The 15,489-nt window shown below is 32.5% G+C and overlaps 1 protein-coding gene across 1 annotated transcript; it reads left to right on the forward strand.

The window, feature by feature from the left end:
* The first annotated feature begins 311 nt into the window (after positions 1-311).
* LOC100787238 (two-pore potassium channel 3) lies at positions 312-8,417 on the forward strand. Its single transcript, XM_041015453.1, has 2 exons — positions 312-1,687; positions 7,727-8,417. Exons 1-2 carry the CDS (start codon positions 555-557, stop codon positions 7,872-7,874), a joined length of 1,281 nt encoding a protein of 426 aa, XP_040871387.1. The 5' UTR covers positions 312-554; the 3' UTR covers positions 7,875-8,417.
* Positions 8,418-15,489: the final 7,072 nt, after the last annotated feature.

Below are 15,489 nucleotides of genomic sequence, written 5' to 3' on the forward strand. Positions count from 1 at the left end.
TTATATTTATTTTAGTATCTTAATTTAGACCTTATTATATTAAGGAGACTTTTATTTTTCTCTAACGACAAATATACCCCATTTATTGGTGTATCATTTATAGTTTAATATAATTTAAATTTTTCTAAGAAAAAAACACAAACACTTGGACTAACACCTTTTTGCTAATAATAATTACCTTCAATCATGTCCAGTTGATTCTAAAAGAAGACACACGGGAGAATTAAAAAGAAAAAAAATTTGGGCCACTTGCCACCCAGAAGCGCGTGAGTGTAGCATCTACCTCCGAATGAGTGGTACCCAAATCATAGTTAACATTGTCACCCCCCACGTCAACACCGTCCTCTTTCCTGTACCCATGTACTGCAAATCTCTCTCTCTTCTCTATCTGTTTTAACTTCCACCCCCACTTTGCTCTCTTAACACAAACCACTCTCTTCTGCATTTCCACAAACAATTTCCCTCCATTCCGAAACCGACCCATATCACCAAAACTGTTCTATCTTCCAAAGCCACCGCCTTTGCTTCCGTTAAATCTGTGTTTGGTTACCCTTATGGAAAAGGAGCCTCTGCTCCCATACTTCAGCCCCAGAAAGAAGCCTCAACTATGTCCCTTGCCAGAGCACGACGAAATCGTTCTTCCAATGACCCCTTCAGAATTCAAGGACCGTCTCATCTTTGGTCCTTCTCCTTCCTCTGCTTCCCCAAGGGACCCTTCACCTCTTGCTGATGCCTTAACACTTTCTCACAATTCCCCAAAATGTTCCTCTTCTAACTCACAGGACTATGCATCATCACCACTATTTGATTCCCAACAAAAACAACAACAACTCAACTCTTGGCTCCTTGACCCCAATTACGAGTCGTGGCGGAAAACGAACCTTCATCGGTCGAAAACCGCGCCGGCCATGGCCGTGATCAGCGATTTCAATCCCCACTCCACCGTGCAAAGACCCAAATTTGCCAGCCAGAGTATTGTGTGCCAGGGTGTTATTCTTCTTGCTCTTTATTTGGCATTAGGGGTTGTCATTTATTGGTTCAATCGTCATAATTTTACAGCTACTGAGACTCATCCTATAGTTGATGCATTGTATTTTTGTATAGTGACAATGTGCACAATAGGGTACGGTGATATCACTCCCAATAGTACAGCCACTAAGCTTTTCTCTATATTGTTTGTGTTGGTGGGGTTTGGATTTATAGACATATTGTTGAGTGGGATGGTTAGCTATGTGCTTGATTTGCAGGAGAATCATATGTTGACGGCAGTGAAGGGAAGGAGGGGTGAGAAGGATGGGAAGTCTTATATAATTGATGTGAAGAAAGGGAGGATGAGGATTCGGTTGAAGGTGGCGCTGGCGTTGGGGGTTGTGGTGATTTGTATTGGGGTAGGTGTGGGGGTTATGCATTTTGTGGAGAAGCTTGGATGGTTGGATTCGTTTTATCTTTCGGTTATGTCTGTTACGACGGTTGGGTATGGAGACCACGCGTTCAAGACCATGCACGGTCGGATCTTTGCTGCGATTTGGTTGCTTGTGTCGACGCTTGCTGTGGCCCGGGCGTTCCTCTATTTGGCTGAGGCGAGAGTGGATAAGCGGCATAGGAGGATGGCAAAGTGGATTCTTGGTCAGGATATGACTGTTTCTGAGTTTCTTGCAGCAGACATAGACAATAATGGCTTTGTGAGGTATGGACTGATGCATTTCAATTGCATAGAAATTGAGTGATTTTTTACATCAATTGATATTTTTGTTCATGAAAGTAGTGCACTGAAATGTATTTCCTACTCAGATACTTAGATTTACAAGACCTCCCCCCCACCCCCATGCACCATGGACCACTTTTTGAAGGATGAACTTAGTATCCGATTAAATACCTCGAGATAATAGCTATAATTTACCCAACTAATTTTAAATTCTTGGATTCGCTTTGTTTCTCTTTTTCTCACTGTTTTGTTGCATTGATTGTAGAATTGAGCATCAACAAGTAATGATAAACTGGTTCTTTTTTTATTTTCTTTAATTGATATCAGATAAACATGTGTACCCAAAACCCATCAGTTGACCTAAAGCTGTATATGGTGTCTTTGGTAAAGTGGACAACTTGCATGCCATCAGAAACTTTGTTTGAAAAAGTGCAACTTGAAACGGTAAATAGTGGATTAAACCATAAGCATGAAAAAAGGAAAAAAAATCGGATGTTGATGGAGTTGATCAAACATATGCTTTGCTTATACTTGGCTACCAAATATTGAATAATTCTTGGTGTTAGGATATATGGAAATATACAAAAATATCTTATCATATCTAAGATAATACTCTAGAATTAGTTTCCCTATTACCTCTTTTTCTTTTCAGATTACCATATTCTCTTCTTTTATCAGAATTTGTTTTCATAATTAGTTAGGGTTATGATATATAATGAGGGTTAATGCTATAAGTTTTATGAATATATCAAATACATGAATACACTGTAATACATCATTATTTAGTCTCAACATAGGATCAGAGTGGTACCATCTTCCATGATCTGTTTTGTCACTAATTTGCTACTGAGCGCCCTAAAATTCAGAGTTATTTTCATTCATGATTGTCCTTGCGAATTAATCGTCTTTCATGTCATGTTAACCCTTTGACATCTTTTGACGTTTTAACTCCCTTGCACTATGTTATTCCATCCTACGCGTCCAAGCTTCTTCCGATTGTGTTTCATTCTGATGGTCTCCTTCTCCATCTTAGCTTTCGACATGCATTTTGTCGGTGTTTCAGGAAATTTTCTGCCTACCGTGTCCTCCTTCTAGTAGTTATTGGTTGTGTTCTTTATTCTGGTCATCTCTTTCATTGGTTTCTTCCATCGCCATGACATCTCCGGATTTTTATCTCCTCAACTACACGTTTTTTTTTAGTTTGGTTGTATTCTTGATTCTGGTCATTTTTCTTTCATTGGTTTCTTCTACTGCTGTGTTATATCTGGCATGCCATCCCTATTTCTCTTCAGGTTCTTGTCTCCTTTGACGTGAATTTTTCCGATGTGTTTCACATAATTTCTGGTCATTGTTGCCAGTCCTCCAATGTCATGTCATCATTCCAACAAGTTCAGATCTCTAGTTTGCCATTTATGATTTTTTCAGCATTTTTTGTGATTGTTTGGTTCAAATTATAACTTATTAAATGCATCATGGACCACCTTTTGAAGTAAGAATTATTAAATGCCTAGATATATCAACTAAACTTTTGGCATCTTCTTCAGTAATATAAAATATGATCTGAGAAGTAAAAACAGAAAAAAAAAAGTTTAACTTAAACAAAAATTATATTCCTTCTTTTACGGATTTGATAATATCTTAAACTCTTGTTATTCAATTAAGGGCAAATATTTGTAGTTGAATGTCAGTTTTTTGTGTAAGACATATTGTAACCATGGAGTATAGCAGAATTGCTGCATGATGTTGACAAGGAAATTTAGTGTTTTTGGAGCAAGGCATGTCATGATGGAAATTTAGGCATCTATTGAAAAAATTAAGAACTTTATTTGTCACACATTTGGTAAATTTTTGGAGTTCTTTGATTTCCTTTTATTTTGTTTACTGGCAAGACATTGAAAAATCACATATATGGATGTTGATTGTTCTGATCATATTTACCTGTCCAATCTTATCCTTTGAGGTATCCATTTATGGAGGCAATTGCCTTGTTATCCGATGTAGTTTTTACCATTTTATTCACCAAGTTGTAGTCAATCATTATTTAATGTGTAGAATATGCATTTTAAATTTTTTATATTATTTAGTGTTAGTGTAATTGCTTGGTATATGGTTTTACTTCTTAGGCCTCTTCTGTTGTAGATATGAAATCAGAAAACTAGATGATAAAATTCTTAACCAATAAGTGTATTTTTGGTTGGGCTATTATATTACAGTAGTTTTCACGCTTTACTTGCTCAACATGGTTTTCCACATTAGTGTTACTGTTTGTTTCTATGTGATATTTTCTTCATTATGTTGGATGTTGTGAGTTTAAGCTTAGAACCAGATAGCTATACATTATACACTGCAGGTTCCTGTATTACTTTGGAAAGGAAATAGAACATTATCATGTTCTATTATATTGTCTCATAATATTGGAACTGCATCATTCTGACTCCAGTTACATCTTGATCCAACTAATCCAAAGAAAAATGATATATTTAGTTGTAGACGACAATGAGGACTCCATTGGAGGAAAAATCCCAAGAATTGTACTGTATTTTAAGCTTTCTTAGGGTGTGGTGCAGGAGTAGTCTCCACTTGGGTATTAGCGGCTAGGATCTGACCATAAGGTGCTTCTAGTGGGTTTTGAACCCCTGCCCTTCAGTAATGTCCACCCACATGGAGTTAAGGGACCATTGGTTTGAGAAAACACATTTTGTTTTCGTTTTCTATTTTCACAACATTTCTTGTTTCAAAAGCTTGTATATGAAACAGTTAAAATAAAAAAGGAAAACAAAAAACAATAAAAAAGTTATTTCCTATATAAACTTTTGAAAATAGAAAACAAAATTAAAACTAGGTGACAATTATGCAATTAAAGGTGAAAAGAAAACTGTTTCTCAAACCAAACGACCCTTGTGGTTTACTATATTTGAAACACATCCATTCTATTCACCTATCTCCATCATTGATACCTGCATGTTATGTATCAAGACCTGAAAGATTTCATGTTAATAATGAGAATTTAACTGATGTTAGTTACAGGACAAAAGATAATGATAACATAAAAAATATGGGCAGAAACTATATGCTGATCCACCTTCTTGTTGTCTGTTAAAGTAGTATTCAATGATCTCATGACAGAAATAGCAAGAAAGGTCTGGACTACTCCTCACAACTTTCTAATTTTGAAAAAGTTCCCTAGCTGTATCCCATTATTCCCCCTTTATAGTAAGTAAATGGTTTACAATTTAAAACAGAAAAACTATCCCTAAATGTGCCCATCCAGCTAAGGACCAACTACTTCCTCTTAAAATACACTTGCTTAATCATGGACCTGTTATCGATACTCCCCCCAAAGCTTTCACCTTGTTCTCAAGGGGAAATGAAGGGAAACTGTTCTAAATGGCTGCAAATTGTTCCCATGAATGCTCACAAGGAGGAAGATGCTCCCACTGGATGATGGCTTCTGCTGCTCACTGATCCCCATAACTAACAGCTAACACATCTTCTGGTTTGGTTGTAATTCCCATTCCTCGCTTAAAACTAGTGGTAGAGGTTGTGCCACTGATAATGCTGGCAGTGCCTTCTTCAGTAGGCATACATGGAAAACAGGATGGATGTGAGCATGCTCTGGGAATGCTAGCTTTGTATGCGACCGAACCAATTCTCTGGAGAATTTTGCAGGGACCATAGTAATGCAGTGATGACTTCTCATTCCTCTAACTTGCTAAAGATTTCAATCGGTAAGGTTGAACCTTAAGATATACCCTGTCACCCACACTGAACTCTAGTTCCCTTCTTTTCTTGTCTGTATAACACTTCATCCTTTGTTGAACATGGTCCAGGTTTTGTTTAAGTTGCTGCAACATATTATCTCTTTCCATTTTAAGTCGAATAACACCTTCTATCTTCGAGGGAAAAGTATCTCCTGGAGTGGTGTGACCATATAGAATTTGAAAAGGAGATATCTTGGCTGAACTAGGGTATGTGGTATTAAACGAATACTCCATCCAAGATAGCCAGTTAGGCCATTGTTTTGGATTCTCCCCTGAAAAACAACGTAAATATGTCTCTAAGCACCTATTGACCACTTCTATTTGGCCGTTTGAGGGTGGTATGCAGTGCTGTACTTGAGTTTTTGTGCCCGCCTGTTTGAACAATTCTGAAGATCTCCCTATGGCTGTGTTTGGTATAGAAAAGAGAAATAGAGTAGATGGAAATAAAAAGAGAGAGAAGCAATAAATGACAAATAATGTGAAAAGTTTGATTGAAGAGAAATAGAGAAAAGATGAGGAGAGAGATCAAGAGAAGAGAGGAAATAGGTAAGAAATAGTACAAGTAGGTCCCACTTTAAAATTATTTCTCAGCTATATCAATCTATAACAAACTACTTTCACTCATTTCCATCTTCACAAATTATTTCTCTCTCTCAAAACAAACGCAACCTATGAGAACGTTTCACACTCCAGATATTTTGAGAGGTTTGGACCACTCCTCACAACTTTCTCATTCTGAAGAAGTTCCCAAACAGTATCCCATTATTCACCTTTTACAGTAACTAGTTAGTAAATGGTTTATAGATGATAACCAAAAAACTATCCCTAAATTGGCCCATCCTGCTGAGGCCCAACTACTTCATCTTAAAATACACTGGCTTAATCACAGGCACCTATTAGACTATGTGAATTTCCAACTTGGAGGAAGCAATTTTCCTCAGGTGTGCATGTCTGCTACATTCCTACTCATATCCCATGGAAATAAATTTCCATTTAAATAAACTTTATATATAGCACTTGTATCTAGTGAAGTAAATCACATAAGCACCATATTCCGAATATAGCCATTAAGTGACAGAAAAATGATATTCCCTGGATTCACATTAGTTTTTTGTATGTGTATTGATATCAAATGCCATATACAACATCTATACTTTGCCGTTTTTGGAGTATCTTCACAACAACATCAACAAAGAATTTTATTTGATGAATTATGTCTTTATACAAACCACCAACCTCTAAATCCTTTCTAAATTCTAATGGTTTTGCTTATAGTTTTTCTCAATCTCCCTCTATCTGTAGTGATAGATCTAAATCCAAGGTGAAAAGATAGGGGCTTAAAATTGACCTTTGAGGCTGACTTAGAGGACAATTTGTTATGAACTCACCTTATATTCTCACACTTGTCATGATAGGCATTCCTCATAACCTCTCTTGGAACCCTATATATGCCCTTTTCCAAATAAATGAAAATCATATATATGTTTTTGATTCCTTTGACATCACTTCATCAACTGCTGTACTAAGTATATTGCTTCCATGGATGACCTCCTCAAGATGTTCAATAATGTGAGTCTTTTGCATTAATCTTTGCACAATTACCCTCTCCCATAGCTTCATAGTATGGTAGTATGTTCATGATCGTAATTCCCCCTTTAATTCACACAAATTTGTATATCTCCTTTGTTCATATATATATATATATATAGGGATTAAAGTGGTTCTTCACTCATCTAGCATTTTATTAGACGTCGTAGTCTTGCCAAAAAACTTTGGGAGCCAACTAATGCCTTTCTTTCCTACACCCTTCTATCCAGGCTTCACAAGATAATGCATTTTTTATTAATTAATTTCTTTTTACAATGGAAAATCTGATGTTGTGCTTTGCTTTTCTTGACTGCTCATCATCTATGGGTATTCTTCTGATGTTTTTTTGTTTCCCATAGTGGTTGAGATAAACATATAATTTTGAATTGTCTGCATTCCTCTTCATGATATTTTCATTATTATTTTGTCTTTCTTATTGTGGATTGTTGACAAACATGCACTTACTGTAATGTAATGTCCTAACAGTAGTTAGGTCTCATTTCTTTAACTCCAAATATCAAATTCATTTTTGCTTTTTTCTTTTCTTCAGGTCCCATCATTATTTTCTCTTTAGTGGTTTGAATTATGTTCTTTGTTTTTTATCCTAGCTAGAAAACTGTGCTAATTTATTTTGATAAGCTTTTGCTGAATATACGGAGTTTTGGACATGCAGTAAATCGGAATATGTTATATACAAGCTCAAGGAGATGGGAAAAGTATCTGAGAAGGACATCATGCAGGTTAGTGAGAAGTTTGATAGACTAGATGCTGGCAACTGCGGAAAAATAACGCTTGCTGATCTTATGGGGAATCATAATTGATGAGTTCAGTGTTGCCAATTTGAGAAGGGAGTGTCAGATTCTCAAGTTGATGGGAACTTTCTTCTTCTGGGGATTGGGAGGGATATCAGGTTGTCAAAGACGCAAGCTGGTGATTTTCCCCTTACCCTCTTGTCATGATCATTAACTCATGACATAAAGTTGATGCTGCTGAATTGCTGGGTTCTTGTGCCTGAATTTCACAAATTATTTGGAGGATGGTAAGGTGCAAGACACCTTGCTGAAATTCGGGTATGACCAATCACATATTGTCAGATTGATGAGATGGCTTGTGATAATGGAAGGGATAATTTTGATTGGTTAAATAATTAATCTGTACATATTCTTTTTGGAAAATGAATTGCATTGATTCTTTAGCATATTATTTCTAGTGAGCTTCCCTGGGTTAGCCGTATTACACAATCAATGTGTTCGTCTTGGTGACTTTCGTGTATTGTTTTTGCCAAGATGATTCGATTAGCTCAGGCGTAATTAAATATGTTTCTTATTTAAGTTCTTTCATAATTCAATTCTTTGTTGAGTAAAGATACTGCACTTGCTTATATTCACGTATATGCCATTGGACAATACTTCCAGTTGTAGACTTCTTGTTTTTAGATGTTTCAGACTGTGCAGTGTGAATTGCACATCCTTAACATATTACGTGCAACGTTTATATTCCTTTTGGTTTGTGGCTTGATTTCAGATCCGTTTGCTTAAGTTTATATAAAAAAATGTTTTATTTTTTAAATTTAAATAAATTTTTAGTCATGTGTTTTTCATTCTAACAAAATTATTTTTTGTTTTAAGTCCTTATAAATTATGTTTATTTTGTTTTTCATTTTTTAACATTTTACAATGAGTACAAAAAGTACTATCTAAAATGTGGAAACGAAAAATAAAGATTAAAAATAAAAAAATTTAGAAGGACAAAGAACAAAAAATACTAAATTTGACTAAAAGGATATTTAAGCTTTTTTAAAAAAATGAAATGAGCCGCTTTTTGCTTTTTTATGTGTTTATTTAAATTGTTTTTTTAAATGTAGTTTTCTATTTTTTAAGAAGCAAATCTTTTCTATTTCTTTAAAAAATCACTTTTTAAAAAAACATTTTTCTTAAAAATCACTTTTTTAAGTCTATAACATAGCACGTGTTTCCTTTTTCATTAGCTTTAACAGTTTTTCTTTCTTTTTTTTTTTTTTTTGGGAGGGGGGGTGTATTATTTATTATTGCATTTTTACTATTCTGGCAAACTGTTCCTCATAGGCTTTTAGTCTTACTGCAAACTGCAAGTTCATCCTCATATTATCGAATGTTCGTTATAAATATGTAATAATATTAAAAATTCACTTCAAATGAATCAAGAGAAGTGATCATTAACACCATATTTTTTAACATCTTCAAATGAATCTCATATTATATTTATTTTTATTCATAATTGTGGTTTTTAACAAGTTTTAAGCAATACTAGAGTTTTTTTTTTTTTGGGTATAACACTAGATAATATGTTAAAAAGAGTAGGTTGTTTACTCCTCTTCATTCAAGAACTTGACTAAAAAAAAAAGCCTGATATCAAAATCTAATATCTTTAAAAATGACAAATTCTGCAATCTCATACAAGGGCAACCATATTAGCAGTTTTCGCGAATTATTGTAAACCTAAACCTCTTGATATGGCATTGATTTATACAGATAAAAAAAATATTAATGTAACTCAATTACAACGGTTACCAAAATATGTCCACTGCTATTGCGATTTGGCATCAGACTGTCGAAAAAGACAAACCACAACACAGTAAAACCTGCAAAAATGTGTCAAGATTTTGCCTTGTTCTATAGAAAATTGGTCTTGAAATTTCCATAGGGGAGTTATCATTTGTCTAAACTGTTAAAATGTTCATGAACTAACAAATCTTGTCCTCTTCTATATTGCCATTGCCCATTCACCTATGTCTACACACTGAAACATGCATTATTGAGCTGAGAAGGACAGTTATATTTATAGGCATATAAGCCGCAACAAAAACTTAACATATAGACTCATTTTCTATTATCCCTGACACTGAGCCTATATGGTAATTAGGTGCTCCTCTAATAATAATATTCATTTGTGGCGAGACTCCAAACCTGCTCTTAAAAGCCTGACATCTTTGACAAAGATTTATAGTTTCCTAATTAATTTCAAACTTTTGACTTTGTCCAACCCTTTTCTTTTGCGCAACCTGATTGTCCTTCCACAAGATACTAAGTTCTGAATGCATTTGTGGTGTTTTTGATGGAAGAAGTAAGCCACAAAACAAAAAAGAAAATGACAGCAAACAAATAGTGTCGGTCAAAGATAACCTTTATTTGAGGCTTGTGCAGTTCTTTGACTACTGAGAAATAAAAGCGTTTACACAAAGGTAAACTCACCCTTGTAGTTGTAGCATTCTTGATAGCCGAACTCTCCATGTAAAATGTTTGACAAATTAAAGTTCTCTTTGGCAATTGGAAGAGGTTGAGTGAGATTAAGTAGAGAAGTCAGAGATTATACATTCTTAATTAACTGATGTAAACTGCATGTGAATGTAACTGTTTGTTTGCATAAAATCATGGCCACTTGGAATTAGGTGAGCATATATAGTCACGAATCATATGGATTTTGGAATATCATATAGGTGATAGACTATGCTCTTTTGATTTTCATAATATGAAAAGGGATTCATTCAGTACTATATACCTGATAAAAAAGAAAGATTTAGGTATGTGGGGGGATTGATATTTTGTTCTTAAAAGTTTGCTTCCATTATGTTTTCTTTTACCCTTTTGTGTTTCTTTTTCTACCTCATTTTACTACTCTTAGGCATAATCATTATTATTTATTTCTTTATCCTGGAATAACAAACAAAAGACTAATGATAGCGTGTGATGGAGTGAGAATCAGTCAAACACATTTTCTAGAAGTAGTCTAATTCAGAGTCCGGTCTCTAGTGTTTGCTTCCCTTTTGTTAATCATATATGTCGAGGCTACCCTTTTTGTGGTCTAGAGGAGGAATATTCAACAATTTTCATTGTTGAATGTAAAGTTTATATAATTATTATGTTAGATATCTCAGACTTGGTAAAAGATTGCAAATTCCAAGGCTTCTTTTGGGTTTTGGAAGGAATCAAACCAATTTAAATTGCCATAATCATGCTTTGTCACTGTGCACTCAAAGTTTGCTACTCCAAGTTTGAAAACTGTTCAATTCAAGCTTGCTCTACTTAAGGTTAAAACCAATAGGTTCTTTTGGTGGAATAAAGAAAAAAAATTAAATTAAAAATGGGAATATCATAAATTCATAATTAGTGTGCATGATGACTAAAAAGTATAGAATCCAACGCCTTTTCTTTCTCTCATTAATGACAAATAAAAATTGATATCGATACTATCAACATAAAAGAGAACACCGAAAGTGTATTGTGGTTAATTAATTTCTTAGTGTCTCTTCAATGGATTGATCTAATCCTTCCATAATCTACTGAAGCAAACTGTGCTAAACATGATTAGGTGAATGAAAGAATCTGTCAAAGTGAGTGTAAGTAGAACATTTACTCGGACAGAAAACAAAACAAAAGTTGGCAATTATTTTCAAGAGAAGGGAGAAAGACAAGGTAAAAATTCGAGGCAGAAACATTAACGAAAGGCCATGACCTCGTCAAATTACCCTTAATTATTGTATTTTTGACAATCAAAGAGAGAAGTATTAATTTAGTGAAGAAGGCTACTTTTCCGTACCTTTATGTTTACTAGTAAGCAAGTTGGTGGGTCACGGTAGCATCAATTCATGTTTTAAATTATTCTCATAAAGTGGAAAGGAGGAAAGTGCTAGTAGTTAGAACAGCTAGTCAAATTAATCCTTGATTTCTGAAAGAATCAAATAAAAAGATGGGAACCTTTCACATTAAAAGGACTCAACTTACCTTCAAATAACTCTACTATGGTGTGGAGACGGGGCATTGGGAAGTCGTGCTGCCATATATAAATATTACAACTCTAACTTAAATTATATATTATGTGACATACGATTATAGATAAAAATAAAAAAGAGATATTGAAAAATTAGACCAAGTTGGAACATTCCATGTGGCGAGATGATTGGTGAAATGCTGACTTTGGTTTTCAAGTCAATAGAAATAAATAATTCATTAAGGAAATGCAAATTGGGTTCTAGGCCGAAAAGTGTTTAGTGATGTAGACTTGTGCTAGCTCACGTTAAACTTATGCTGCAAGACAAGGCAACACTAATTAGACTTGTGTTTGTCAAGGAATTGGTGGAAGTGGAATTAATTAAGAAAACTTGTAATGCAATTTAAATTTAGTGCATTATGCACTAGGAGGAGAGGCTTTCCTCTTGCAAAAATTAGACTTTTCATCTATTCATGTTAGTCCTTAATATTACAATGTTATGTTAGAAATAAAAAGACATAAAAGAAATTAATAAACTCAATAGAAATAGTAACGAATCCTACTATTATTTTGTATTTTTTTCTCATATAATATGATGTTGCCATGTTAGTTACTTATATGAGAAGTTCTTAATTTGAATCAGTAAATATATATATATATATATATATATATATATATATATATATATATATTTGTTTCTAAGGAATCTATAAATTAAAAATATAATATGGGATTTTCATTAAAATTGGTAGCTTGTCCCAGCTTTTGAATAGATAAAAAAAATTCTTCCTCCCAAATTTTTTAGAAAAGAAAAGTTACTAACATAACTAATATAATAAAGATTTGGTTTAAATAACTTTAGTCCCTATACTGTAGTGTTTCTTCAGTTATGATCCTTCTTTTTTTGGTTTACATTTTTTTTCACTTGATGTCAGGATTCCTTTTAAGTGATAAACATTACTAACAAAAATTAGAAACTAAGTTTGATATTTCTTAAATAATAGAGACTAAAATTTAAATCTTCCAATTTATTATAAGGGACTGAAATGATAACTTTTCAAGATAATCTATATGAAAAAATTTACAATTTTATAAAGATTGAAATAGTAAACTTGTAAACTAAAATGAGACAAAAATACTTTATAAAAATGAAAAAACCTGTATTTGGAAGACCAAAATGTCATTTAAGTATAATATATATATTCTTTCAAAATCATTTCGTGCAAGGGCAACAATATCATCTATATAAAGTTCACTTATATTTTTATCTCAATTTTAATCTTAAATCAATTACTTTTTACTTTTTTTTAAAGGTCATTGTTCCCATGTCAATTTTTATTTTACTTTCTAATTCTATATTCACATGACAATGTTAATTGTGACAATAATTGGTGACCAATGAATACAACATAGTGAAAATTAAGATGATATTGTTAGCCATAGTTATGATTATAATTGTGATGGTGTTTGCAACCATGGATATCTTGTGATTGCAACAACAATAACTAGTTGTGATACTAACCATGCTAATTAACAAAAATAATAAGAATAATAATATCGATAATGGAGATAGTATTTTATTCCACAAAAGAATGAATCCTAGGAAAGAAAGATTAGTGAGATTTGAAATAAGAAACCTTAAATATCTCATGATTTCTTTAATCAACCAATGTTATGTCCCATTTAGGGTGGTTTTTGGTTTGGGAATATTTGAAAATCAAACCCTTTTCTGCTTTCTTGTGTTTCCAATTGTAAAACGTTGTTGTGAAGCAAAGAGGGGTAGGTGGAGGGTGACTTCGTGAACGAGAAACAGTTGGACAAGTTCGGGATTTCCCTGGATCCCACAAACAAACACGTCAACGATAATAACGATGTAGCCGTTCAGGCCGAGGCGGCAAAAAAGCTTATCTGATCTCAGCGTGAAGATGATGAGAACTAGGGTAAACCTAACCACAAAACCCAACAAACCAATTTATTTCAAATCTGTAGAAAACTCTGGATTACTTCAAACATAGACCTTACTTGTTAATGGTTAGTTTTTGTTTGTAAAAAAAATTTGAATCCATCATCTCTTTCTTTTTCATTTTCCCTTCATCATTAAATTAACTTAACCTTATCATCCCTCCAAATACTTCCCTGTTAAACCAAACAATACTGACAACTTTTTTTTTTTTATGAAAATAACATAGATAATGATAGTGATATTAATCATAATTATTATTATTTTTAGAATGAACACATTTAGATTAAAGTTTATGAATTCATGCATTGACCTAGCGGGTTATATAATAATGATATAACCATGGTAATAATGAAAATATTAGTTAACTCGTGACAATACAAGCGATAACTATGACAATAGGAATAACTATAATTAAAATAAAAATTTAAAATTACTTTTTTAATATTAAAAATTAAATTAAAGATATCTTTTATTCATCGAAATTAAAGTCAAATATAAGAAAATTTATCATAATTTATACATCTTGCCCGGTTAAATCCGTTATAATTAAGGGTGTTTTGAAATGATATTATATAAATAGAATAGAATACGTTTTGTTTAAAAATAATATATATATATATATATATATATATATATATATATATATATATATATATATATATATATATAAAGAAAGAACTAAAAACACACTACGTATCCCAACAGAGCCTTAAATCCATAATTAATTTGATTTGAATTTGTCAGTTTAACGGGTGATTCAAATCAATAAATACCCTTCAAACGGCATCTAGAAGTTAATTGTCCCTATTGTCCGAAAGGGAAATGTTATAGTAAATTCTATTGCTTCAAACACATTATTCTTATTGTATTTTTTTCACTCTTCAGCATCAATCTACTCATAGACCACATGATACAAATTTGATTGGACTAAATTTTCCATTTTTATGATTAATGATTGATTTTACTTTCCACCAAGAAGGGTGTTAAGCTAGCCTTTTCAAATTGTTTTCAGTTAATGTGATCAGCATAATATTTGGGGTGAAAATCACTTCTTCCTACTTGTTCATGTAAACGTTATAAATGCAAATTAATTATTGTAGTAGTTGGTTCAATGACCTAGCTTTAGATGATTTGCAGGAAAAAAAAAGAAGAAAACTTTAGATGGTTAATTATCAGCGGAAATGAAATCTTGAAATATATTCAGGTAAATGTGGTAGTTGTCATAGCTAGCTTTTTTTTATTCATATGTTAAATAAATCATAGAATAAATTCTTAATTTTAACAATATATACAAGAATTAATAAATAATAAAGAACTTAAAAAACATTTAAGAATTAAATTATATATATAAGTGAGTTTTTCTCATGCCTACTGTGTATCATATGATTTTGTATAGCATAAAATTGGATTCTATATATAATTGTAAATTAGTAAATAGTGTATACAATAATAATATAAAAAATTTACAGTAACATTGAACCATAAATAATTATGAATGATAAGTTTATTATTTTTTATTATAATTTTATTAAAAATTATATCAACAATAATTTTTAATTGATTATGTAACCTTTTTTTTTGCACATTCATAAATTTTATATATATATATATATATATATATATATATATATATATAAATTTAAATATAATGTACATATATGGCAATATGTTATTTAGGTCTACGTCACCCTTTGAGAGTGTTATTCTCTTTATATTGAAGAACTTTC

This window comes from Glycine max, chromosome 5, assembly GCF_000004515.6.
Source record: "Glycine max cultivar Williams 82 chromosome 5, Glycine_max_v4.0, whole genome shotgun sequence".
Taxonomy (NCBI): domain Eukaryota; kingdom Viridiplantae; phylum Streptophyta; class Magnoliopsida; order Fabales; family Fabaceae; genus Glycine; species Glycine max.